Source organism: Sus scrofa, chromosome 2, assembly GCF_000003025.6.
Source record: "Sus scrofa isolate TJ Tabasco breed Duroc chromosome 2, Sscrofa11.1, whole genome shotgun sequence".
Taxonomy (NCBI): domain Eukaryota; kingdom Metazoa; phylum Chordata; class Mammalia; order Artiodactyla; family Suidae; genus Sus; species Sus scrofa.
Genome location: NC_010444.4, coordinates 60748597 through 60774593, shown reverse-complemented (window position 1 = coordinate 60774593; position 25997 = coordinate 60748597). Strand labels below are relative to the sequence as shown.

Genomic DNA, 25997 nt, shown 5'->3' with positions numbered 1-25997 from the left:
ACCCTGCCCACTTGAGACAGTGGCCCCAGCGTTGACAGGAGGTGGTGGGTGCAGCACCTGGAGCTGGGGCTTGTGATTGCACACCTGGTTCACATCTCACTTTGTCCCCTCCTTGCTGCAAGAGCCTGGCAGGTTGCTTCCCCAAACCTCAGCTCTCTCATCTAGGAGGCAGTGATGAGGACCTGTCCCCCTAAGCTGTTTGGAAGCTTCCTTAGCTAAGTGTCTGGCCCTGGTGAGTCCAGGGCTGCAAGCAGGGCCCTGCCTTTGCTGAGCCATGAACCTCCACAGACATGGGAACCACTTTGGAGGTGGATGGGGCACCTAATTTACTAGAGTTATGGGGACAGTGCACAGCAGACACTTGGTAACTGATAAAAACATGTCAGTCTCCACTGCTTGCATTAGTTCATGTGTTATCCTGGTGAGTCAGGTTTGGAGGTGAGCAGTCTCCCATCCTCTGAGGGCTGTGGTTACAGTGCCTCCTGGTGGACACAACATAGCATTTACCAGTTGGACGCAGAAAGCCTGCCTGGGAAATAGGAGCATTTCCCTCACAGAGGCACCTGCCCACAGTTTCTTTTTCTCTTTCTTTTTTCTTCATTTTTGGCTGCATCTGCAACAAGCGGAAGTTCCCAGGCCTGGGAAATAACCTGCACAACAGCAGCGACCCAAGCCACTGCAGTGACAATGCTGGATCCTTGACCTGCTACGCCACCAGGAAACTCCCACACAGTTACTTTAAATGGCATTTGCTATCAGTTCAGCAATGTTTTTTAATGTACTTTAGATGATTAGAGCTCTTACACATTTTAAAATATTGAATCAACTTTTAAAAATTATTAAAATGCACAGGAGTTCCTGTCGTGGCTCAGTGGAAATGAATCCGACTAGGAACCATGAGGTTGCAAGTTCAATCCCCGGCCTCACTCAGTGGGTTAAGGATCCGGCGTTGCCATGAGCTGTGGTGTAGGTCGAAGACATGGCTCGGATCTGGCATTGCTGTGGCTCTGGCGTAGGCCAGCAGCTACAGCTCCGATTAGACCCCTGGCACGGGAACCTCCATATGTGGGTACGGCCCTAAAAAGGACAAAAGACAAAAGGTAAAATAAAATAAAACGCACGTACACAATTCATCATATAAAGTATCTTTATATTAGCTTTCGGATTTCTATTAAAATTGTGAAAAAAAAGAAACCAAAGATGAAATTTGATATTTTCCTAATTAAACTCATCTGTGTGACCTAGATTAGGAGTCAGCAAAGTTTTCCTAGAAAGGGCCAGGTAGTAAGTGTCCTAGGCTTTGCAGATCAGACAGCCTCCATGCAAAGATTCAGCTCTGCCATGGTAGCAGGAAAGCAGCACAGGCTGAATGTCAATGAATGTGTGCCACTAAAACTTTATTTATAAACATAAGCCAAGCATGGAGAATATGCCAGCCCCTACCCAATGTGTCTTTAGGGGCCTTCTACCTCAGGCATTTGCACATTGGGACATTTATTTTTCCTCTTTAGGGCCACACCTTTGGCATATGGAAGTTCCAAGGCTAGAGGCCAAGTCAGAGCTGTAGCTGCTGGCCTACACCACAGCTATAGCAATGCTGGATCCTTAACCCACTGAGCGAGGCCAGGGATCGAACTCACATCCTCATGGATACTAGTTGGTCTTAACCCGCTCAGGTTGCTGCTGTGACTCGGGTTCAATCCCTGGCACAGAAACTTCTGTATGCTGCGGGGGAGATCGGCGATACTGAGCTTGCCTTCCAGCTGGGTGAGCTTGGCCAGGTGAGCAGTGGGTTTGCTCCTTACCCCCCTCAACTCCAAGTCCTACTTGGCACATCATATTGTCACCTGTTCCCCTTCTTTGGGAATTGGTGTTTGCACCTTTTCTGGTGTCTGTGACAAATACCAGTTGAGAATTTTTCTACTTTATGTTCTTAGAGTAGCTTTGAGTCCTCAGATAACTAACTCTCCAAAGAAGTTTAACTTCTTAAGGGACAGGTTTTGCCTGTAGTTAAACAACAAATCTGTATTATTATAATTACAAAAATAATACATGCTCATGAAAAAAATCAAGCATTAGAGTATCAAGTATGAACTTCTCTCCTTCCTTGTCTGTTTCCTAGTCATTCTCCACAGTTAAGCACTTGCAGGTGTCTTAGGTAACTTTCCATAAATTTCCTCTGAATATGCAAACAAATATGTATCCTTTAAAAAAAAAAATGGCATCCTGTTTGTTCTGCCTCTAGGGTTTTTTGTTGGTGGTGGGTTTTTTTTTTTTCTGTTTGATATTACAGCATATCAGGTACGCCTTTCCCTAGCAGCAGCATAAGGGACACAGAGACACAGAGCTGTCTCATACCTGATGGTTGTTTCTCTTTTGTTTGGATGCACCACAGCTCTTGTTCACAGAGCCCAAGCTTTGGGCACACCCTTCACACAGTGTCTCTGCATATAGGCCCCATGGTGGCACGAGGACAGGCAGTGTGGTGGGGGAGTGATTGCAGTGTGCCTCCAGAAAAGCTCAACCTACAGAAAAGCTACAGTCTGTCCACTTTCCCCTGCCTGCTGTGACTTTCATACAGATACAAATGCTAATAGATCCTTCCAGAACCATTCTTCAAAAATAAGGCCAACACTCTGACCTGTCAGTCAGTACCTGGGGTAGAGCCTGGGAAGACCAGTGATGAGCCCCCCACCAAGTTATGACATTGACCCCAAGATGCATATTCTCAGTCTTAGAAAAGAGTACAAACTTGGCCGCAAGGCCCTCCAAGTGACCTAGTGGCCATCAGCTGCTTCGTCTTGCTGCCAGGGCTTTGCAGGTGCCAGTTTTCTTGCCTGAAGTGCTTTTCCTTTCTGAGGTACACTTGAACACACAGCGAGACACCCTGTTGGTGATCTGCTGGGTGAGCCCCACACACAGAGGCCCAACTATAGTGTCTCCCCCTGAACTTCCCTCACCTATCAGGAGCCCATCCAGGCCTTCCATGAGCCTTCTCCCAACTTCATAGTGTTGCACTGTGATGATCTGGGTACACAGGTCTTTCCTCCAGTAAATGTGAGCATCCTGAGAGCCAGGGCCGCCTCGTATTTGGACCGAGCCCCTGGCCCGTGGCGAGCAGTGCTCACTGGGGCTGTGGGCTGAACCGAAGGTGATTCTGTATACTCAGATACATTGAGAACCAGCACTGATGGGTCCAGCCATGTCTCCAGGCTAACACCTCCTGTATTTGTGTCCTTAGTTCACAGGAAACGGGCCATGTGAAATGAGTAGTGTCCAAAAGAGTGAGCATGAGAAGAATCTGGAACACAGCAAAAAGCGCTCTCGGCCCTCACTCCTCCGTCCTGTGTCGGCTCCAGCCAAGGTAACTGTCAGCTGCACACGTAGATGTGTGCTTGTGTGGACGCCCAGCTTCTCTGTGGATGACCTGGGGAGCAACATGCAAAGGCAGGCTTGGGGCAGGAGGCTGAGTCTAGGTTCTAGTCTGGCTTGAAATTCACTGGCTGTGGAACCTTGGGAAATCAGCTCATCTCTAAGGTGGGCCGTTCACCTATTCCCCCTGGCCCATGAGATTGTGTGAAAAGGAACATTACCTCCTCCTGCAGAAAGGGATGTACTGCTCAGTCTGCTCCTTTTCACCATCACTACTTTTTCATCAGCATGGCCCCCATGTACAGTTGTGCAGGTTGGTCACTGCACAACATGCTCCACTAAAGCGTGAGAGGTGCTGAGGTCCTATTGTGCTCATCACCTGTAATGGTGATTTTTTTCTAATTCCATCATTCCTTGTGCATCTAGTAGTTGGCTTTGTACTGTAAGGAAGAGATTTTTCTTCATCTCCATTTATTTACTTATATATGTCATGATAGACGCTGGGGTTTTACTTCATGACTATCATTGTTTATCTTGATGCCTAAACTATCTCATATCTGGCCAGTGAGGCCCCTCTGGGCTGACTGTCATGTCCTTCTGACACATCCCCCTCATTCTCCAAGCATTTGGGAGATGGTTTTGTAGTGTCCTACATACCTCAGGAGTGTAGCCCAGTTCAGGTCCAAGTCCAGCCTAGAGACAAAAATCACACAGATTTAAAACCTGAGCTTCTCCAGGATCCTCCCAGCACCGGCTCCTTCCCATCACCGTCACAGTCCATAGGACAAAACAGTCAGGGGAAGAGCTTTCTAATATTTTATCTATGGGCATGTGTCCCTTACTCTTCTTTCTCTGTGATGTTCCTGCCCTGTTATCAAAAGTTATCAAAAACTGCTAGGATTTTGATCCCAGATCGTAGGCAGGCTGGTTGTGTGACCTTCACTTTTCACCAGGTAATGGAAGCTGAGGTGGTCCTAAGAAGTTCATTAATAGGGGTCTTGGACAGACCTTACCCAGCACCCAACGACGGTTCCCATCAGAAGAGTTCAGTTTGGGTGATGTTTTATTAACACTAACAAAGCTGGACCCTGGGGGCCGCCCACGGGATGCACAGAGCATCATGACATGGAATTTCTCTCCACAGAAGAAAATGAAACTCCGCGGTACCAAAGACCTGTCCATCGCCACCGTGGGGAAGTACGGGACTCTGCAGGAGTTCTCCTTCTTTGACAAGGTGAGCCACAGGGCTGAAGACCTCTGGGCCTGCCCCCATCCAGGCTGGCCTTGCCCAGCTCAGATCTGAGCAGGTGAGCTAGGGAGCAGGTGGCAGGAGGGCATTGACGGGCAGTGGACAGGAAGTAGCAAAACAGGTGGGAAAGTTTAGAGCCCACTCCAAGTCCAGGGGCACGTTTCTGCCACACAGGAGCTGTGTGGTTTCTCTAAAGCAGGGATGGTCCTGGGGCCCCTGCCCAGACTCTGTGGGCAGAGCCAGCAAGATGGCCCCGGGCCCGTGCTGATGAGCGGAGGTCACTCACTGCATAGAGAGCAGTCCCTCGCAGACTGCGGCCAATTCCTTCAGAGCACTCCTGTGTTGGTGACTGTGTGCACCTAGTGATGCAGGCTCGGGAGCCGGGCTTGCGCCTGGCAGGGCCCCCTGACGCGCTCTCCCCGCAGGTGCGCAGGGTGCTGAAGAGCCAGGAGGTCTACGAGAACTTCCTCCGCTGCATCGCGCTCTTCAACCAGGAGCTCGTGTCTGGCTCTGAGCTCCTCCAGCTGGTCAGCCCGTTTCTAGGGTGAGCAACACTTCCTCAGGCTCCCCACTTGGGTTTTGTTTCTGTAAACTCCATTCACCCTTCTTTTTTGGCTGTTGTTTTTGGAAACCAGTATATGTGTTTTCTTCCATTCTGTCCTTAAGTTTGAAATTGTTACAGAGATATTATAGATTCACCTGGAGTTGTAAGAAAGAACACAGAGAGGTCCTGGGGAGTGTTCGCCCCATGGTTAAACCTGTAGTCAGGGTCACAGCCGGGACCGTGACATTCACACAACACACCCATTTTACTTGTACGTGTGTGTTTGTACAGCTCTGTCACCAGTGAAGGTTCATGTGTCTGCCATCACAGGCAAGATAACTGAGCTGCTTCAGAACCACGAGAATCCTTGTGTTGGCCTTTGATACCCACACCCACATCCCTCCTGCGCCCCAAACCCATGGCAACCCCTAACCTGTGCTCTATCCCTAAAACTTACATAGCAAAAGTAGTATGTAAGTGGAATCACAGCCTTTCGGCACCAGCTTTTCATCCAGCATAATTTCCTAGAGATTCATTTTGCTTTTTAAAATTCTAACAATCAAAAATGCCAGGAAGAATGAAAGGACTCCTCAGCATCCAGGCTGCCCAGAGAGAAACCCTATTAGCAGGTCAGCAACCTGCTTGCAGCACATCCTCCCACCCTGGGTGGGCCTCCCCCCCGCCCCCAGGGCCTGGCTGCCTCTGGGGGATGGAGCTGTTCTCGGAAGTGACTGCGCATGTGCAGTTCCTGCACCTGTGTTTTGGAAAAAGGAGTCTGCCTGCTCCCAGTGTGCTTCCTGCTCATCTGCCCTGTCATACCCAGTGAGCTTCATAGCCAGTCTGAGCCTCGGTTTCCGTGCTGTCAAATGGGGATCATAAACATACCTACGCAGGATTTCAGAAAGTACCAAGTGGGCTATGCATGTAAGATCCTTACAACTGCCCCTCAGACATGTTTGCTTGAATTATACACAACTGTGCATAACATCCTGTTTAGCCCCTCAAGACAAACCCAGTGGGAGGTGCTATCTGAGCCCCTTTCTATTAATTAAAAAAAGCTTTTTACGGAGTTCCCATTGTGGCTCGGTGGTTAACGAATCTGACTAGGAACCATGAGGTTGAGGGTTCGGTCCCTGGCCTCGATCAGTGGGTTAAAGGTCCGGCGTTGCCTTGGGCTTTGGTATAGGTCGCAGACATGGCTCAGATCCCCGAGTTGCTGTGGCTGTGGCGTAGGCCAGCGGCTACAGCTCCAATTAGACCCCTAGCCTGGGAACATCCATATGCCGTGAGTGCAGCCCTAGAAAAGGCAAAAAGATAAAAAAAAAGCTTTTTACAACTTTTTTTGTTGTTGTTGTTAAGGTAAAATACAGATTCAGGAAACCACATTAAGAGAAGAATGGTTTGGCAAATCATTGTCAGGCAAACCCCCCTGTGCCTAGCACCAGGTCACACACCGCAGTAAAGCTCCCTCCTTGGGCTTCGGAGTGATCACCTAGCTCCCTGTGCTAATTATGCAACAGGCAGACATCTCCAGACACATAGCCCAATCTCACCTGGTGTCTGGGTTTTGTTTTCAATATGTCTTATAGGTCCTTCTTCATCCCAAGGTTCCCTGCTCTGAGTTCATTCCCTACAGTTTCTCTGTTGGTGCCCCCACAGTGTGGGTGCTTTCTGCCAGCGGCATCTTCGTGGTTGCCCACATCCTTCTGTCCATCAGGAGGCAGCAGTTCTTTCTGTGGTTTATTCATTTGTTAATCCATTCAGCGGGGGTTGCAGAAGAGAGCATCTCAACAGTATTTATCACCTTTTGGGGGCCCAAGGTAATGCTTGATTTCTCCCTTTATCACAGTGTCAGGGTAATGAGTTGCTTTCCTATCTCATCAGGACCAATTAGGAGCTGAAAAGGGAACCAGTTTTTTCTGGTATCATATATTCTCATGGGCTTAAACACATTCAGTGTGTCTCGGTACATTTTATAGCTGAGGAAACTGAGGACCAGTGTGGCTGCCTCTCACTTTCCCCAGGATTGGCTCTCATGAGAAAGCTTCTCTTGGTGAAGGGCGAGTTCAGGGTGGGGGTGGGGCTGGGGGAGGGTCCAGCCTGGAAGCCCACCTTCACTCGTGCTCTGCTCTCTGGACCTTGAGTTTCATATAAATGTCATCACACTGTCAGGCTGGGCTGCAGTCTCCTCTCTCTTTCTCTCTCTCTTTTTTTAAAACTCAGCATTTCTTAGCCCCACCAGGTCGTTTTCAGCAACTGCACAGTATTCCCTTACTTGTATGTACCATGGTTTTCTCAGCAGAGTCTGTAATGATGGACATATGTCTCCAGGGGCTCCCTGTCATCTGTGCTAAGGTCACGATCTTGAGTTGGAATACTCCAAGGTCGAGTTAGTGTCATCAGGAGGTGCTTCCTTGGTGGTCCTGAGAGTATACACGTATCACGGTACCCTTTTCTCTTTGATTCACTTTCTAGGGCTGGTAAAGATTTGTTAACACTGCAGTTCCCATCATGGTTCAGCGGAAATGAATCTGACTAGTATCCATGACGAAGCAGCTTCAATCCCTGGCCTCGCTAAGGGGGTTAAGGATCCTGCATTGCCGTGAGCTGTGGTGTAGGTTGCAGGCGTGGCTCAGATCCCACATTGCTGTGGCTGTGGCAGAGCCTGGCAGCTATAGCTCTGATTCGACCCCTAGCCTAGGAACCTCCATATGCAGAGGGTGAAGCCCTAAACAGACAAAAAAAAAAAAAAAGATTTGTTAACCCTCTGAAAAACTGCCCAGAGCAAGACAGGCATCGAAGTGTCTCAGCTAAAAAGAATTTGGGGGGTGGGGGGCTCATATCCAAATGCGTCTGCACAGCTCAGAATCCAGTGTTGAGCTCGATCAGGATCAGCTCTTCTGTTTTGATGTCCTTGCAGCAGTTAGAAACTCAAGCTGGGGAGAGGGCCATGGGGGTATGCAGTGATGCAGAGAAAGGAAGCAGCTTCTGCTTGCTCATCTTGACCTGACCCTCCACTGGATTAGCGTTTTCTTCCCTCCTCCACCCCCACAAGGCCTCTCTTTGCATCTAGGAGATTCCTCCTAGTTTCCTCTCTCTGCGGCCTCAGAGACCTGCCACCTGGTGACCACAAGGCTGGAGTTGGGGCTGGAGCAGGGCTGCAGATCCCACTGTGACCTCAGACATCCTCTACACTGATGTTGTTGATATCTTCCTCCCCTGCATTTTTGGTGGCTTGTGGGTTTTCCTCGTGAGCTGAGTTTGCTTGGGGTCCCTACAGGCTGACTGCAGCAGGGCATGTAGTTAATTAGGGGAGACTGCCTGGCTTGGTCATGGCAGGACTGCCACACCCGCTGTCAAAATGTCTGCACCTTTTTGGAGGATTTGATAGTTACTTAAACATTAATCCAGGTGATATTGGGGATCAGTTGCATTAAAATCTTCCTTTCGGCCTGCATGACAGTGACATTAAGACTCCTGAGAATCTCTCCATGGAGGGTTTTCCGGGGGGGGGGGGGGCTTCCCCTCCTGAGGGAGAAAGGCTATGGAGCAGGGGTGGCATACTTCACCTGTCAAGGGCCAAGGGTCACTGTTCCCAAACTTCTCGCATTGTCATGCACAAGCAGTCACAGGCAATACTAAGTGAGTGGACATGACCATGCACCAGTTAAACTATTTACAGACAGGTGTAGGCAGGTTGACCATAGTTTGCTGATACCTGGCCAAGTACTTGGCTTCTCCCAGTCGTAGAACGTCATTGACCCCCAGCTTTTGCCAGTCGGTGTCATCTGGTGTGTTTCAAGGACCTCCTGTGAGTGGGGGCCTGAGGAGTGACAGAGGAGTGGGGGGTAGATTCACTTGAGTGGCTACTTTACTTGTGTCTAATGCTCATTCTGCCTCTTACCCCGCCCCCCCCCCCCCGATGTAGAGTCTGACCATCTTTACCTGTCCACATCAACACAAAGCCATTCTAAAATCTAGATCATTTCCAAAAGGCCCTCAGGATGCTGACTTACCTCTTGGTTTTTTTGTTTTGTTTTTTTGGTTTTTTTTTTTTTTTTTTTGCTTTTTGGGATTGTACCCATGGCATATGGAGGTTCCCAGGCTAGGGGTCGAATCAGAGCTGCAGCTGCCAGCCTACACCACAGCCGCAGAAATGTGGGATCCCAGCCACATCTGTGACCTATACCACAGCTCACAGCAACGTCAGATCCTTAATCCCCTGAGCGAGGCCAGGGATCGAACCCGCATCCTCATGGATCCTAGTTGGGTTTGTTAACCACTGAGCTGTGAAGGGAACTCCATGTCTTTCTTTTCTTAAAATTGATGTAAATTTGATTTACAATGTTGTATTAGTTTCTGATGTACAGCAGAGTGATTCAGTTATATGTATATGGTCTTCTCCAGATTCTTTTCCGTTATAGGTTATTACAAGATACTGAATACAGTTCTCTGTGTTATATAGTAGGACCTTGTTGTTTATCTATTGTATATATACTAGTTTGTACCTGCTAATCCCAAACTTTTAATTTATCTCTCCCTCCCCCCCGTTTGTCTTTATTTCTGAAGGAAATTTCCAGAACTCTTTGCACAGTTCAAATCCTTCCTGGGGGTGAAAGAGCTGTCCTTTGCCCCACCCATGAGTGACAGATCTGGGGACGGAATAAGCCGGGAAATCGACTATGCCTCTTGCAAGCGCATTGGATCCAGCTACCGGGCACTCCCCAAAACCTACCAGCAGCCCAAGTGCAGCGGGAGGACAGCCATCTGCAAGGAGGTAGCACGCATGGAGGCTTATGTCAGCTTACGTGGTGCATGCCCTTCCCCTGCTCCACGGAAACACCTGCCGCCTGTGTTCTGGGTGGAAGACTGAGTGTTGATTCCCGCAGACAGTGAATAATGGATGGTGCTGGCATGTGGCAAAACAAAATGCCTGGGCAGAGATGATGGTTTCTTACTGTGCTGGTGGTTTTGGCAAGCCACTGAGCACATGGCACCGACACAGGGTTTGGCTTATTCCTCCATCATTTAGACTGAAGTTTATTCCTGCCAAGAGCCCAGTCTGTCCGGGTTCACTGCCCGCAGCATGTCTCTGTTTAGCTTGACCATTGAGTACTTTTTCAAAGTTAGTAGGCAGGCTTACTGCATTTCCAGAATTCAGGAGCGCCTCTTAGATCCAGGATATGTAATCCAAGAGTCAGCAGACTTGGGTCTGCAAGCCAGATCCATCCCACTGCCTGCGTTTGCAAATAAAATTTATTGGCACACAGACATACCCATTCATTATATACTGCCTGTGGCCACTTTACCAGGACAAAAGCTGAGTTGAGTGTAGGCATACCTGGGAGGTATCATGGGTTTGGTTCCAGATCACTGCAAAAAAGCAGATAGTGCAGTAAAGCCAGTCACACAAATGTTTTGGTGTCCCAATGCATATAAAAGTTATATTTCAGAGTTCCCTTGTGGCTCAATGGGTTAAGGATCCGGTGTTGTCATTGCAGCAGCTTGGGCATAGGTTTGATCCCTGGCCTGGGAACTTCCACATGCCATTGGTGTGGCCAAAAAAAATTCTGTTTATATTATTAAATAGCATTATGTCTAGAAAAACATATATACCTTAATTTAAATCCTTCACTAAAATATCATTACAATCATCTGAGCCTTCAGATGGTCACAGATCCCTGTAACAAATATAATAATAATGAAAAAGTTTGAAATATTGTAAGAGTGTCACAAAGGAAGCAAATGCTATTGGAAAAATGACACCGGTGGACTTGCTCTATTCACAGTTGATGTAAACCTTCACGTTGCTTATAAATAAATAAACAAACACGTAAATACATAAAAGCAATATCAGTGAAGCAGAGTACAATGAGATATCTGTAGATCTGACAGGCCAAATGACCTGCAAAACCTAAAAATATTTGTTATCTGACCCTTTTCAGAGAAAGTGTGCCAACCGCAAAATAGTATGATTTGGTTTACTTGCCCAAAGTCACATTTTCTCACTTTAAAATTAGGTGTACTGTTTGTATAACAAGGTAATTTCCTGTAAAATCAGGATTGTTACTTATCCTTGTATCTTCTACACTGGACAATGCAGTAAAGCACTCTGGTCACGGCGTTTCCTCTTGGCGCAGGTGCTGAACGATACCTGGGTGTCCTTCCCCTCCTGGTCAGAGGACTCCACCTTCGTCAGCTCCAAGAAGACACCCTATGAGGAGCAGCTACACCGCTGTGAGGACGAGCGTTTCGAGGTGCGTGTGCGAGCACTTCGGGGCCCTCCCAGTAGGCCCCCCTTCTCTATGGCCCTGCCCTCAATTTCCCGTGTCCTTCTGTGTTCATCTTCTCTGCACCCTGGGCTGTATCCTGATTGTTCTTAACCCCTCTGGTTTCTTTGATAGTATCAGGGATTCCAAGGCTCTCCAGCAGGGGGCAGCTCCTGAAACCATCCTTTCTCTGGGTGCTTTTTCTTTTGGGGGGGAGGTATATTTCATTAATTGGAATTCGTTTCACTTAAGTTAATTTTTTTAATAATTTTTACTGAAATTGTAGATTTGCGTGCAGCATAAAAAAATAACACAGAGTGATCCAGGGACCCTTCCCCCAGTGGTTGGTATCTGGCACAGTGTCACAGCCAGGTTATTCACGTTGACCCAGCCCATGACCTTATTCCCATGTTCCCAGTTGGACTTGTATTCGTGGGGGTGGGAGGTATTGTGCCTAAGTGTGTGCATGTGTGTTTAGCTCTGTGCAGTTCTCTCACCTGTGGAGCCATGTTTCTACCACCCCAGCCAAGATACTAAACAGTTCCCCCACTGCCAGGATCCCTCCCCAATTCCCAGCATTCACCAACCTGTCCTCCCCCTTGTTCACTGTGTCCTAAATGGAATCAGTCATGTGGTGTGTTAATTTTTTGGGAATTGGTTCCTGCAGCACATATTCTGGGCAGTTGCACCCAGGGATGTATATACTATATGTCACTTCCTCTTCGTTGCTGAGGGTAATGTGCTTTTGATGTCTGTGAAGAGGGTCAGCCCAGGAACCATTCCCATCCTCAGATGGGTCCACCAGTGATACGCAGCCCATGGTCTCAGTCCATGAACACCAAGTCCTGCATAGCCTCCATCAGCTGATGCCATCACCAGGGTCTGACCTACTCCCGTAGCCAGCCATGCTTGCTCCAGTTCCCCAGCCTGTGTCAGGGTCCCTGCATCCCAACGTCTGTCTTCCCCTCCTCAGCTCTTTCTGCACATCCCTTTTGCCAGCCCAGGCCCATCCCCGGGGCCCTGCTGGTCCCTCAACAGCTGACCCCTTTCTGCCTTCCTTTCCATAGTTAGATGTTGTCCTGGAGACCAACCTGGCTACCATCCGGGTGTTGGAAAGCGTGCAGAAGAAGCTCTCCCGGATGGCGCCAGAAGACCAGGAGAAGTTCCGTCTGGACGACTGTCTTGGGGGCACGTCAGAAGTGATCCAGCGCCGCGCTATCCACCGCATTTATGGTGACAAGGCTCCAGAGATCATCGAGAGCCTCAAGAAAAACCCTGTCACTGCCGTCCCTGTAGTCCTAAAAAGGTGTCCTCATGCTTCTGATTGCCCCACCCTGGCATAGGGAGCCCCCCAGGAGCTCATTAGTGTTATTTGTCACGGGTGCAATTGTGAGGGGGTCCCTGGGGGCTCAGCCTGGCTTACTGTGCTTCCTGGTCTTCCTTCATCTTCCTGTTCCATTCCCAGGAGGAAAGCGCAAGCATGAACAGTTCATGTCCTTGTAGAACTTTCTATCATGGACATAATCATATCTAAACGTGGAAAGTAACTATTTTAAGGTACAAATGATGCCATCCCATATCACAGCTCGTCTTTTATTTAATCGTATGTTTTGAGGCCCTTCCTGTTCTGGTGAACAGGTACTGGTTAAGTGGCTGCACTTGGCCAAGTGCTGTGTTCAGCCCTCCGGCTGCAGAGCGGAACAGTCCCTTCTATCATGGGTTCAAAGTCAGGCAGGGAAGCCTAGCAGTGGAGCCCACAGCTGCAGGGAGTGCAGTCAGTGCTGGGGGCCAGGACAGGAAGGAGGTTCCAGGACAGCAGTGTTTGAGAAACTAAAACTGGCTGTGTGGGTTCTACGGGGCCATTACTCCCTCCCTCTATCCGGCACAGGCCCAGAGCTGGCCGTCCATAGTTTGGAACACACGTGGTGGGGCTATGGGTGGAAGACAGGCTGGCCCTGCCCAGGAATGACTTGGGCAGGCCCCCCGACCCCCCTGGCAGCCCCTGTACTGAGCCCCTCTGGCCCCCCAGGCTGAAAGCCAAGGAGGAGGAGTGGCGGGAGGCCCAACAGGGCTTCAACAAGATCTGGCGAGAGCAGTATGAGAAGGCATACCTCAAGTCCCTGGACCACCAGGCTGTGAACTTCAAGCAGAACGACACCAAGGCCCTTCGTTCCAAGAGCCTGCTCAACGAGATTGAGAGCGTCTACGATGAGGTGAGGCCCTCGCAGGGCTGGGGAGGGGTGAGGGTGGCTGTTTCTGTAGCTCCCCGCAGCCTTGGGCCAGGGAGGGGGATTGAAGCAGAGGTCTTTCCCCCCAGCCCCCAGCACGGGCTTTGATGGACCTTCCTTTAGGTGATTGATGCTGGCAGCTTTCCTTTTCTACCACTGACTACACCCCATGCATTGTAAGAACCCTCAGAGGGAACATCTCTTCTAAGCTTTACTTGCTGGCTTTGCTGCCATTATTGTCCTGATTTTAGCAATGGGGAAAGTGAGGCAGGCCAGGCTCCCAGGCTGGAGGATCAGGCTTTGAAAAAATTGAGCAGGGAGTGAGTTACTTGTGAGAGCCTGAGGTGGGAAGCCTGGCAAGGAAGGAGGGGCTGCTGCTTCCGGGGCAGAGCTAAGGCCACACACTGGGCAGCATCACTGACTGAGTGCGCCGCCCTGGCCAGGGTCACCTATTCCACTCTCTTCCTTACATCACCCTGCACAGAGAGGGATCATGTCTCCTCTCATACTTTAGAAATGGAAGGCAGAGGAGCCAGGCTGCTGACCAAGGTCTCCAGACTCTCCAGCAGCACAGCAAGGGAGGCCCTCCTGCCCAGAGCTTGTGCTCATGCTCCTCCATGTGGCTGGGCAGACCACCCAGGGTAGCAGGCCCAAGACCCCCTTCCTTCCAGCCTCCCTCCCTCCTATAGCACCCACCTCTCAGCTCCAGTCTCTGCCCCACTAACTCGAGTCCAGTCTCTGTCCCATTGACTTGACCTCACATGAGTCCTTGGGGTCCTCAAGGTCTGAGATTCCCCCAACAGAGTGTGGTGCAGCATGAAAATGAGGCTGTGGCTCTCATGAGCTGCTGCCATCACCCCTGAGTCTTGCAGGGCCCTACCCAGGGTCTGAGGGGTAAGGACAGTGGCCCTGTGAGCTCTGCCCTTGTGGCTCCTCTGTGTTTAGGGAAACGAAACCTTCATTCTGTCATGTGGTTAGTTAGCAGAGGACAGTCGGTGTGACATGCACCAGGACTTGCTCCAAAAAGGAACTTAAAAAGACTCTGATGGGTATTGGTGGCATAAATGACACAGGGACCAGGAAGCAATAGGGCAAGGGTCATGCTAAAGAGCCAGGAGCAGGGCTGAGCTGCAGCCCCCAGTGCACCCCACTCCCACCCCGCTCATACCCACTCAGGCTCCATCTTTCCCACCAGCAAGGAGGAAAGGAGATCGCTGGCTGCTGCAGAATTCACAGTTACTAAGGGAGCACGGCTTCTCATGGAAGGAAGCCTGAGCTACCTGTCCCAAAAACCTAGTCCGTTGCTGGGGGACAGACTCAGAGGCCTCACCCCTGTTTCTGCCAGTCACTCATTCTGTGGGTGACTGAGGAACCCCTCAGCTACACCCTGCGCTGGTCATTGAGAGTGGCAGACCCAGTCCTGACCTTGAGAATTCCCTGCCTACGGGGGCAGGTCCACACACACTTCTTTACAGGTGTCCACCCCTGTGCCTGGTGGACCAGTATCCAGGAGAGAGCACAGTGTGGGGCTGATATCATCATGCTACTTGAGGCAGGCTGGAGGAAGTAGTGATTGTCATCAGGTTTGTAGGGAGGAGTCGTTGGCTGGATAGAGACGGAGGGGAGGGGAGAACCCAAGGAGAAAGAGCAGATGGGCACATGCGAGGGTCCTATGCACAGCAGGCCACACTCAGCCCCCCGCAGCATCAGGAGTGGAGGGTGGCATGCCAGGGCCGGGGTGCTCCTGAGCAGCCTAGGAAGGCTTGGAGGGGCGGCTAGGACTGACTGGGCTCCCGTGGACCAAGTGGCTCTAGACTCGGTGAGGGGAATGATTGGGTCGACTGGTGAACAAGATTGGGCAGGTGGGAGGCTCGTGCTGGCCCTGGATAATGGGAGGACAGGTGGGAAGAGAACAGAGACAGGACACTGGGGGGTGGTGATGGGCCAGGTATGCAGGACTGGGAGGGTTGGGGTAGGGCTTGAGTGTAAGCGGGTCGCAGGTCTTTTGGGGTCCAGCCGAATGTATGTGAATGGACGATGGAAGACAGAGAGGCCCCTAGTCCTCCCTGAGCCTTCCCCACCCCCGGGAGAGCTTGGACTAGGCAGCCCAGGTCAGCTGGAATCCAGTAATCGAGGTGCCCCTCTGCTTTCCCCCAGCCTCCAGCACTGTTGCAGGCCTGGCTAGTGGGAGTTTGGCCCCGTTCTGATCCCGGAGCTGGGCTGGGCCCCAGACCAGTGTGATGCCCTCAGGGCCCTGTGTCCCTGAGCCCCCACCTTGGAGTTCTCCCAGAGGGCTGCTTCCTACCTAACAGCCACCCTGTCTCTCCAGCACCAGGAGCAGCACTCGGAGGGCCGCAGTGCCCCCTCCAGTGAGCCGCACCTCATCTTCGTGTACGAGGACAGGCAGATCCTGGAGGACGCAGCCGCCCTCATCAGCTACTATGTCAAGCGGCAGCCAGCCATCCAGAAGGAGGACCAGGGCACCATCCACCAGCTGGTGCATCAGTTTGTGCCCAGCCTCTTCTTCTCCCAGCAGCTGGACCTGGGTGCGTCCGAGGACTCTGCTGACGAGGGGCGGGGGAGCCCCCAGGGGCAGAGCACAGACCCCGGTGACCGGAAGAAGCCAGCACCTGGGCCACAGAGCAGCCCCCCAGAGGAAAAGGGGGCCGCAGGCGAGGCCTCAGCTGCCGAGCAGCAGCCACCACAGCACAAGCCCCTGGACGATGTCTACAGCCTCTTCTTTGCCAACAACAACTGGTACTTCTTCCTGCGCCTCCATCAGACCCTGTGCTCCAGGCTCCTGAAGATCTACCGGCAGGCACAGAAGCAGCTCCTGGAGTACCGGACAGAGAAGGAGAGGGAGAAACTGCTGTGCGAGGGCCGCCGGGAGAAGGGCAACGACCCCGCCATGGAGCTGCGGCTGAAGCAGCCAAGTAAGCCCCCCTCCCGGGGATGACACCCCGGGTGCTCACCTCTGGGAGCGGGAGGGAAAATGGGCCAGTCGAGCTGCTGCCCCAGAGCCACAGGCCATCTTTGGGAAGCCTGTGGTGGGAGATGGTGAACGTGGGCTGCCAGTGATCCCTGGCGACTCTGCATCCTTCCCGGTGGGGGCTGCGTGCCAGCCAGGCCCTCAGTGAGCCCAGCCCTGCCCCTCAGGTGAGGTGGAGCTGGAGGAGTACTACCCGGCCTTCTTGGACATGGTGCGGAGCCTGCTGGAGGGCAGCATCGACCCCACGCAGTACGAGGACACCCTACGCGAGATGTTCACCATCCACGCCTACGTGGGCTTCACCATGGACAAGCTGGTGCAGAGCATCGCCCGGCAGGTGAGCAGGCGGCCCCTCCCTGCACACCCTGCCTGTCCCAGCCTTTCCTTCACTCCACTGCCTGCAGCCGGCCCAACGGTCAGCAACTTCCCTTTCTTTTTTCAGTGAAGGTAGAATTCATATAAAGTGAAATATACACCACCTTAAAGTGAACATTTCAGGGGCCTTTAGTACAGCTACAATGTTGTGCAGTCGTCATCTTTGTCTAGTTCTAGAACATTTCCCTCACCCCTAAAAGAAACCCCATCCCCATGAGCAGTCACTCCCCAACTCCCCTCCACTAGCCCCTTTCTGCCTTGATGGATTTGCCTGTTCTAGACATTTCATGTGGATGGAATCATACAACATGTGGCCTTTGGTGTCTGGCTTCTCTCATTCAGCATGTTTTCAAGATTCATCCACGTTGTAGCCTGTGCCAGTGCTTCATTTCCTTTAATGGCCGAGTAATAGTCCATTGTGTGGATGGACCACATTGTGTTCTTCCACTCATCCGCTGATAGACACTTGGGTTGTTTCCGCCTTTTGGCAAAGGTGAGCAGTGCTACCATGGACGTGTGTGTGGGAGGATATGTCTGAGCCTCTGTTGCAGACCTCTCGTGAGGGTAGTTTGGCAACACGTAAAGAACCTCAGCCCACCTCTCCTGGAGAGGGAATGTCAGTGACATCGCCCACCGCTGCATGTCAGCTGGAGGAAATCGGTCATACAAACTAAAAAGCAAAGCCCTAGACAAGTCGCTGTGGTTCCAGAACGTGGGTCCTAATTGGTGACCACTGGAGTTGTGCATCTTGAGTTTTCTTTCCGATAATCAAGTGAGGCTATTCATTCATAAAGTGGAAAAGAAACCAAGGAGAGAATAACTTCATTACTCTCCCTCTCAGATACAGTGACACTTTAGAAATGGCATTTCCTTCCAGGTTTTAAAAATTTCTTGTTGAATTATGGGAGTTCCCTTTGTGGCTCAGTGGTTAACGGATCCGACTAGGAACCCTGGGGTTGCAGGTTCGATCCCTGGCCTCACTCAGTGGGTTAAGGATCCGGCATTGCCATGAGCTATGGTGTAGGTCACAGATGTGGCTCGGATCCCGTGTTGTTGTGGCTCTGGCATAAGCCGGCAGCAACAGCTCCAATTGGACCCCCTAGCCTGGGAACCTCCATATGCCTCAGGAGCGGCCCTAGAAAAAAGGCCAAAAAAAAGACTAGAAAAATTTAAATAAATAAATAAATAAATAAAGAATAAAAATTTCTTGCTGAAGTAAAATATATATAGAAAAGTGCTGAATCCTAAGCATGCAGCCTGGTAGGTCTTCAGAAATGGATCCCCCCAGCCATCCCCCTTGTGGGCACCTGCTCCCGATTCCTGACACTGAGATAGAGTCCCTGGTTTTGAAGCCATGTGTAAACGTGGCGTCTAACTGCATGGGTATTCTGCATGGGCAGTGGGATTCTTCGAGATTCCTCTCCATTGAGATTTCCCCATGGTTCCTTCGTCGTCTGCTTGGGAAGAATTCTAGGGCCGAGCTTCCATTTGGGTCCTTGGAGCAGTGCTGTGCATCCCCTGTGGGCCTTGTGTATGCCTGTCCTCTGCTCCCTTGGGTGGTGCGTAGGCTGGCCCAGCCAGCCTTGAGGGAAGCTTCCAGACTCCTGCACACTCTGCATCCTCATCTCTCCTTGGCCGAGCAAGTCAGCCCCCAAAAGACCACAGCTCTCAGGACAGCAGGCCTGTCTGTGGCACCAGATGGTTTGGACCAGATTCTTTGGCTTATTTTTTTTTTAAAACTCCCTCTCTTCACAAAAATCTCATATAAAAGAAATAAACAATAAAAATGGAGCTGTTGGAGTTCCTATAGTGGCACAGCAGAAACAAATCCGAATAGTATCCATGAGGATGTGGGTTCCATCTCTGGCCTCACTCAGTGGCTCAGGGGTCTGGTGTTGACGTGAGCTGTGGTGTAGGTCGCAGGCACGGCTTGGATCCTGTGTTGCTGTGGCTGTGGCAGCTGTAGGCCAGCAGCTGTAGCTCTGATTCAACCCCTAGCCTGGGAACTTCCATAAGCCATGGATGCAACCCTCAAAAGCAAAAAAAAAAAGCAAAACAAAACAAAACTGGAGCTGTTTAGCTGGAGCTTTAGTGAGGGCAGGCTCCCCACCCATGGCCCACAGGGCCCCTCTGAGCTTAGGTCTGTAACCTACGGGGTTGTGTCCACATTCTTTACCTCTATTTTACTTACTTAGTTTTTTAATTAGCATATCTTACTTTCAGTAATAGCACTGGTTGGGAATGAGCCGGATGCCAGGCACTGTGTGAGACCCATGTGTGTCCACAGGTCCCTGTATTCATTCTGCAAAAGGACACGGAGAAGAGCCTGAGGCCCTGAGTCTGAACTAGCCTGTCTGGACAGCTCATGCACAGGGGCACTGACTCGCCGTCTCCATTTGACCCTGTGGCCTCAGCTAATTCCAGTACTTATATTTTCCTAAACCTAAATATTTTTTTAAAGTTTCATAGAGGAGTTCCCTTCGTGTCTCAGCAGTTAACAAACCCGACTAGAATCCATGAGGATGTGCGTTCGATTCCTGGCCTCGCTCAGTGGGTTAAGAATCTGGCGTTGCTGTGGCTGTGGTGTAGGTCGACGATGCCGCTCAGATCCTGAGTTGCTGTGGCTGTGGCATAGGCTGGTGGCTGCGGCTCCAATTCAACTCCTAGCCTGGAAGCTTCCACGTGCTGAGGGTGTGAGCCTAAAAGGCCAAAAAAAAAAAAAAAAATTTTTTTTTTTCCATAGAAATGAAAGCAGCTAATTGTGTTTGTAGCTAAACACTTAGGGGAAAATAACCATCACACTGCTTTTAGTTTATTACCATCCCCATTTGAGCCTGTTTTCTTCTGTATTTTTCCTGTGCATTTCTCAGCCCTAGGCAGGGTTTGCTGGTCTGGTCTGGTCTGATCCAGTCTGTTTTGATCTAGTCCTGTCTGGTTTGCTCCGGTCTGGTCTGGTCTGCCCTGCCCTGGCCTGATCTGGCTTTTGATCGAGTCTGGTCTTGTTTGCTCTAGTCTGGTCTGGTCTGTTTAGTCTGCTCTAGTCAGGCCTGGTCCGCAGCCAGCATGGAGGTCACCCTGCACAGCCCGTTGGATCCTGGTCTTCACCCCCCACCACGTGGACTTTGCCGGCATCCTCTCTGGGCGAGGCAGGGGCTCCAGCAGGAGGTGGATGTGGTGGCCATGCCTCACCACCCCACCGCCAACCCCCAGGAGGCACATGCCAGGCACCCACCGGCTCTCCTCCCCGGCAGCTGCACCACCTCGTGAGCGACGACGTCTGTCTGAAGGTGGTGGAGCTCTACCTGAACGAGAAGAAGCGGGGCGCCGCCGGCGGGAACCTGTCCTCCCGCTGTGTCCGTGCCGCCAGGGAGACCAGCTACCAGTGGAAGGCCGAGCGGTGCATGGCTGATGAGAACTGCTTCAAGGTGAGAGGCAGCTGTGCACAGCCCCACATGGGGCTAGGATGGGGGTGCCCACAGCGGGAGAGGACTGGCCAGCCTGAAAATGGGTGCCGCTTTCACCGGGCCTGTGGGTATGGGCCCTGGCCCCAGAAGGCACCACAGGGCCTGTGAGGTGGGTGCCCAGCATGTAGTCCCTGGAGGAAGGAAGGGGCTTGGAGGCTGGTGAAGGGGGCAGGGGGTCATCATCCTCTGCCAGCCTGGGCTGTTCTCGTGGCTTCAGGCTTTTGGTCCCCCTCCTTCCACAGGTGATGTTCCTCCAGCGCAAAGGGCAGGTGATCATGACCATCGAGCTCCTGGACACAGAAGAGGCCCAGACAGAGGACCCCGTAGAGGTTCAGGTGAGGACCACAGCCCCTGTGCCTTGCACACACCCCAGGGGCTGGGGGCAGCATTGTGAGGCTCCCACCAAGGAAGCCCATGCACATGCTGGCCTGGCACAAGCTGCAAGATGCCCATGAGAGAAGCCTCTGTGCAGTCTGAACACAAGGAGGTGGTCTCCCAGAAGTCAGTGGTGCATCCGAGTGCAGGGGACCATGTGGGAGCTAAGCTGCCCTCCCCTAACCCTAACTCCTGCCACCTGCTGCTGACCCTATGGCCAGCCCTGTCACTCAGACCCAAGGGCGGTGGCCTGTGACCACTGTACTCCCTATGCATGAAGCTCAGAGCTCTGGGTGCCTCGTGGCCACCAGGAGAAAACCCAGCTGCCCTCACTCAGGCACACATTCTGCCTGGTGCCCTCAGCAGCGAGTAGGGCCCCGAAGGCCCAGGCTGCCTTCACCACGGCCCGGTTCAGGGGCTCCCCTCACAACAGCCTTCACTAGAAATGCTCCCCGAGACAAGTGAGGTTGGGGGCCTTCCCACCCTGTCCTTTGCAGAAGTTTCCAGCAAGTGTGGTTTTGTTAAGCTTTAGTCTAGAGGAGCCTCCAGCTTTAACAGGGAGTGAGAGGATGGACAGTGCAGGCTCTGGCCCCTGTGAACCCTGCCTTTTAGTCACCCCCAACTCCTGCCTGGTCTTTCCCTCTTCCTACCTGCTGTTCGAGTCCCGATGTCCATTCCTGCCCACTTGTGCCTTGGACCTAGCTATCCACCTGTGTTGGGGGCCTCCTTTTCCCCCTGTGAACTTATCACATGATGGATACAGAAAAGGCCTCGTGCAGCAGGAATTCATTGTCTTAAGCAGGAGATGCCATAAATCATCTGAATCCTGGTCCAGGGGTGCCTGTCCCGCTGTGGCTGAGCACCTTGTTGGGAGCTGCAGTCTGCAGGTCTCCACGCACCAGGGTCCTCAGTAACTGCCATCCTCCTAATGAGGACAAAGTCCCCGGGAGCCCCTGATGACATGCGCCGTGTCTCTGTCCCCCCAGCACCTGGCTCGGTACGTGGAGCAGTACGTGGGGACCGAGGGTGCGTCCAGCTCGCCCACTGAGGGCTTCCTCCTGAAACCTGTGTTCCTGCAGAGGTGAGGGGATTTGGGGCCCAGGGGGGCCTCTCCCAGTGTTACCGGTACCTGTATGACTGGCCTTTAGTTTTCACGGAATTGAAGGGTTTGGGTGGTGGTTTGCATTGCTTCAATTTGCATTCCTCTGACCCTGGGAAGTCGGGCAACTTCCCAGTGTTGCTGGACCACAGGAACTTCCTAGTCTGCAAATCCTCCTCTCGCCCCCCAGGAACCTCAAGAAGTTCCGCAGGTGGCAGTGTGAGCAGGTGCGCGCCCTGCGTGGCGAGGCCAAGAGCTCCTGGAAGCGTTTGGTCGGGGTGGAGAGCGCCTGCAATGTGGACTGCCGCTTCAAGCTCAGCACGCACAAGATGATGTTCATCGTGAACTCCGAGGACTACATGTACCGCCGTGGGACCCTCTGCCGGGCCAAGCAGGTACCCCTCCCCACCGTGTCCTGGGAACCTGGGGTCCGGCCCGCAGCTCTCTGGGGTGCTGGGCCCCTGAGGTCCAGCCCATGGCCTACTGAGGTGTCTGGGCTGCCCTGATTCCCCCACTCCCCCAGGTGCAGCCCCTGGTCCTGCTTCGCCACCACCAGCACTTTGAGGAGTGGCATAGCCGCTGGCTGGAGGACAATGTGACAGTGGAGGCAGCCAGCCTGGTGCAGGACTGGCTGATGGGTGAGGAGGACGAGGACATGGTGCCCTGCAAGACACTCTGCGAGACGGCGCACGTGCACGGGCTGCCGGTGACCCGCTACCGAGTGCAGTACAGCCGCCGCCCAGCCTCACCCTGACGCACCCATGGGCACCACAACACGCAGCTTGGCAAGGTCGCTTCCTCAGCCTCTGTGTCGGTTGGGTGTTTTCATGAACAGCGTGAGGGGAGCAGGGTGTCCCCCCAGCCTTGCTGCTACGGGCTGTGAGCTCCAGAGATGGGAGGGTCGTGTGGGCTTTCTGCCCCACGCTGCCATCCCTCTCGGCTTCCCCGCTTCCTTTGGGCCCTTCCTGTGCCAAACCTGAACCCCCTGCCCTTGAACTCTAAGGGCTTAGGCCCCACTGGAGGGGGAAGGATCAACATGCCGGCTAAGACATGCGAGTGCATTCACACGCCTGCTGGGCCACTCCCATCACACGTGCCAAATGCCCAAGCAGGGGCGCCACTGGCCTTTTTCTGCATATGGTGAAAGCTGGTGAGGAGCTGCCCAAGGGCTCTCGTTTGGGAAGGGTCAGCGTTTTAAGAGCCCCCGACATTAAAGGGGTCGGGCCCAGCTGGACCTGCTTGAAAAGCATGTCCTTCCCGAGTGGTTCTGAGAGCGTCTAGAAACATTTCCCAAGCTGGGCAACACCTACATGATGGTTCGGATCCTCAGTCACTTTGAAAGTGAGAAGAGCCCTTGCACCCCAACTGTTGGGATCCCACTTTGACATTCAGACATGGAGTGGGTGGGTGGTACCCAGACGGCCCTGCTCTGGATAAAAAGAGACTCAGACCCCGAGTTGATCCAGCAGCTGGACTCTGGGCCGGTGAGGGGAGGGGGCCTGGCCTGCCGCACCCACTGAGCCCCAGTGGCCCCACCTGGAGGCCTGGGGTGCGGTTATGTACCTAAGATGGACACTCTAGAAGTATATATATGCACACATATTTATTCCTTTATGCTCTCTTAGTGGTTGTAACTTCTACAATGGCCAAGCCCCACAGCTTCTCTGGGGGGTGCGAGCCCTCTTGGAGTTCTGCACCCCCGCCCCAACGCCCACCTGGGGTAGGTATGGATGTGTGAGGGGCAGAGGCTTTCTGTGCCAAGAATGCCAAGCAGTCTGGGCGGGGGACCAGCTCTTTGAACTTCCTGCACCATGAGAAGCTCTGGCTGGGCCCCTGGTACCTGCATCAGACTAAGAATGGGCTTCACAGACAGGTGGGCCTGGAAGAATCCCTGTGCAGCCGCTTCTGCCCAGCAGCAGCCCTCGCCCTCCCACAGCTGAGCTGTGCCAAACCCAAGGTTCTGGGAAGTGAAGACATGTTTCTAGAAGTTTCTAGAAGTTACCATTGGAACTCGAGGTTTGCAAAGCCTTTGACTCCAGGCCTGGGCCAGTTCCAAGGCCGATGCGTCCCACCCAGGTGTCTCCTCGCCTGTGTTTTCTCAAGTGTAATCCATGCACTTTGTATGAATCCTTGTTTTATAAGAAGGAAATACTTACCAGAATTCCTGAACCAGACCCTCCTGGCAGCCATCCTCCTCGAGAGCCCGCAGCCCCTTCTGTGCCTCCGCCTGGGCCTGGGGTGCGGGCCAGACCCCACCGAGCCCCCACCCTGCATGCTTCTAGGGAGCATCTCTTCTGTTTTTGAAGAATTTCTGTTCTGGGGCTTGTACTTCCTTTGCAGCTGTTTTGAATGTAGTTTTCCTTTTCTATTTATTTGCACATTAAAGATTAAGTATTGACCTAAGCTGTGAGGTCAGTCAGTCATTTCTAATGAGTGAATCCCAAAGTGACCTCTCCCTGCCAGAGGAGTTGGACTAACCACAGGGAGTGTCTGTGCACGCTAGCCTAGTTCTCAAGCCCCCTGCGGGGATCACCACTACTGGCTTCCCTGCTTCCCTGCACCTGCACAACAGGGTCCTATTTCCCCTGGGGTGTGGCCCTACCCCCAAAATGTTTTCTAGAATATTCATTCCCATCTCAGTTTTTATATTTGTCAGAAGTGAGAAGTATTTCCAGTGTGGCACATGTAAATCCTTCTTTGAAGACTGCAGTGTTGCTCTTGAGTTATCTGCGCTGGCCCACTTTTTTGGGGGGGAGGTGGCAAGAAGTAGATTTACTAAGATAGGGCACTTGTGAGAGATGCAAGTGGGCAGGCTCCGGTGGGCTACAGTTTTATCATTCAAGGGGAGTGGGGGTGGAGAAAGACCGCCTCTTCCTTTCTGGGAGTAGTTGCTCCTCCTTGGTATCCGGTAAGGCAGCAGGAGGGCGTCCTCAAACTCCTGAAGCTGAATGCACTCATGCCATCCCCCACCGGCCTGAGGCAGTTCTAGCACCTCCACTAGTCAAGCAAACCTGCCTTGTTCTGATGGCTTTTTTGAGCAATTTTTTAACTTACAGTGATCTCCCAAAGTCCCCTAGGTTTCCCTCTTTACCCATGGTCCCTTATTACCCAACTACCTATGCCTACTCCATCCCTATCATTGCCCACTCCAGGTGTTTTACCACTTTATGCTTAAAGGGGATATGGGGCGCCTGTAACTACTTCCGGCTGAGATAGGGCGTAGGCCCGCTGGCCCACTTCTGACACCACCTCCAGAAGACTGCAGGTGCCAGGGGACTCGGGGTCTCTCCCTCTAGCCCCACAAAACCATCCTCCATGCTCTCTTGCCCCCTTTTCCCAGCTGTCAAGCCCTGCCCCCCACTTCTTTGGACTCACCTCCCGCATCTTTGCCATCACCGTGTCCCCTGAACATCTCCAAGTCCCCCTCCTATGGTCCCCCACCAGCCTCCAGGTAAGTGGGAGCTCTCAGCTCTGTTAGGGTCCCCTAAGCTGACCAACCCACCAAAGCCTCTGCAGTGCAACAGGCCGACCCCTCCCCTACCCTGACTCTGGTCCCTGCCAGGCCTCACCCATCACATCCCTGAGCTCAGTCTGCCCTGCCCTCTGACCAGCCCTCCCCACCTGGCCAGTCTTCTCCCAGGAGTTGTCCTCAACCTCCCCAATTGGTCGGTGCTGCCCCTCAGGGACTCCCTCTGCCCATGTGCACCACGTCCCCCCCCATGTTCCTGGCCATGTGCAACTCCCCAGAGGGTCAGGGCTCCCAGGGAGTTTGGTGGATGAGCCTTGGTGCTGCCCCAGATTCCTCGTGCCTCAGGCTCACATCCAGGGATGCCCACGGCACCCCCTGTGCCCACACACTGGCCTTTGTTGGAAGCGATGGGAGGGGAGTCCTGCGGTGCCAGGTCCCAGCAGAGCAGACAGATCCAAGGGACCTTTGGAAGGTGGAACGCTTAGATTCCAGCCCCAGGGGACACCTTCAGAATAGTCCCTGGCTTCACATGGGTGGGGCCTGTGACCAGGATGAGGTTCTTGT

General features: G+C 52.6%; 1 protein-coding gene across 3 annotated transcripts in view; it reads left to right on the top strand.

The window, feature by feature from the left end:
* Positions 1-24367, top strand: part of SIN3B (SIN3 transcription regulator family member B) — a 41434-nt gene extending 17067 nt beyond the window's left edge. For 2 of the 3 annotated variants that reach the window (XM_003123478.4, XM_013994619.2), the window contains 14 exons: positions 3242-3364; positions 4517-4606; positions 5047-5165; positions 9735-9942; positions 11306-11422; positions 12502-12740; positions 13464-13647; positions 15992-16595; positions 16819-16988; positions 20278-20451; positions 20733-20825; positions 21852-21946; positions 22155-22359; positions 22488-24367. In XM_003123478.4, the coding sequence (XP_003123526.1) occupies positions 3242-3364; positions 4517-4606; positions 5047-5165; positions 9735-9942; positions 11306-11422; positions 12502-12740; positions 13464-13647; positions 15992-16595; positions 16819-16988; positions 20278-20451; positions 20733-20825; positions 21852-21946; positions 22155-22359; positions 22488-22718 (2652 nt within the window). In that variant the 3' untranslated portion in view covers positions 22719-24367. Of the gene's footprint in view, positions 1-1657; positions 1782-3241; positions 3365-4516; positions 4607-5046; positions 5166-9734; positions 9943-11305; positions 11423-12501; positions 12741-13463; positions 13648-15991; positions 16596-16818; positions 16989-20277; positions 20452-20732; positions 20826-21851; positions 21947-22154; positions 22360-22487 lie in introns of those variants that run through there. The other variant, XM_013994620.2, reaches the window with a different exon arrangement.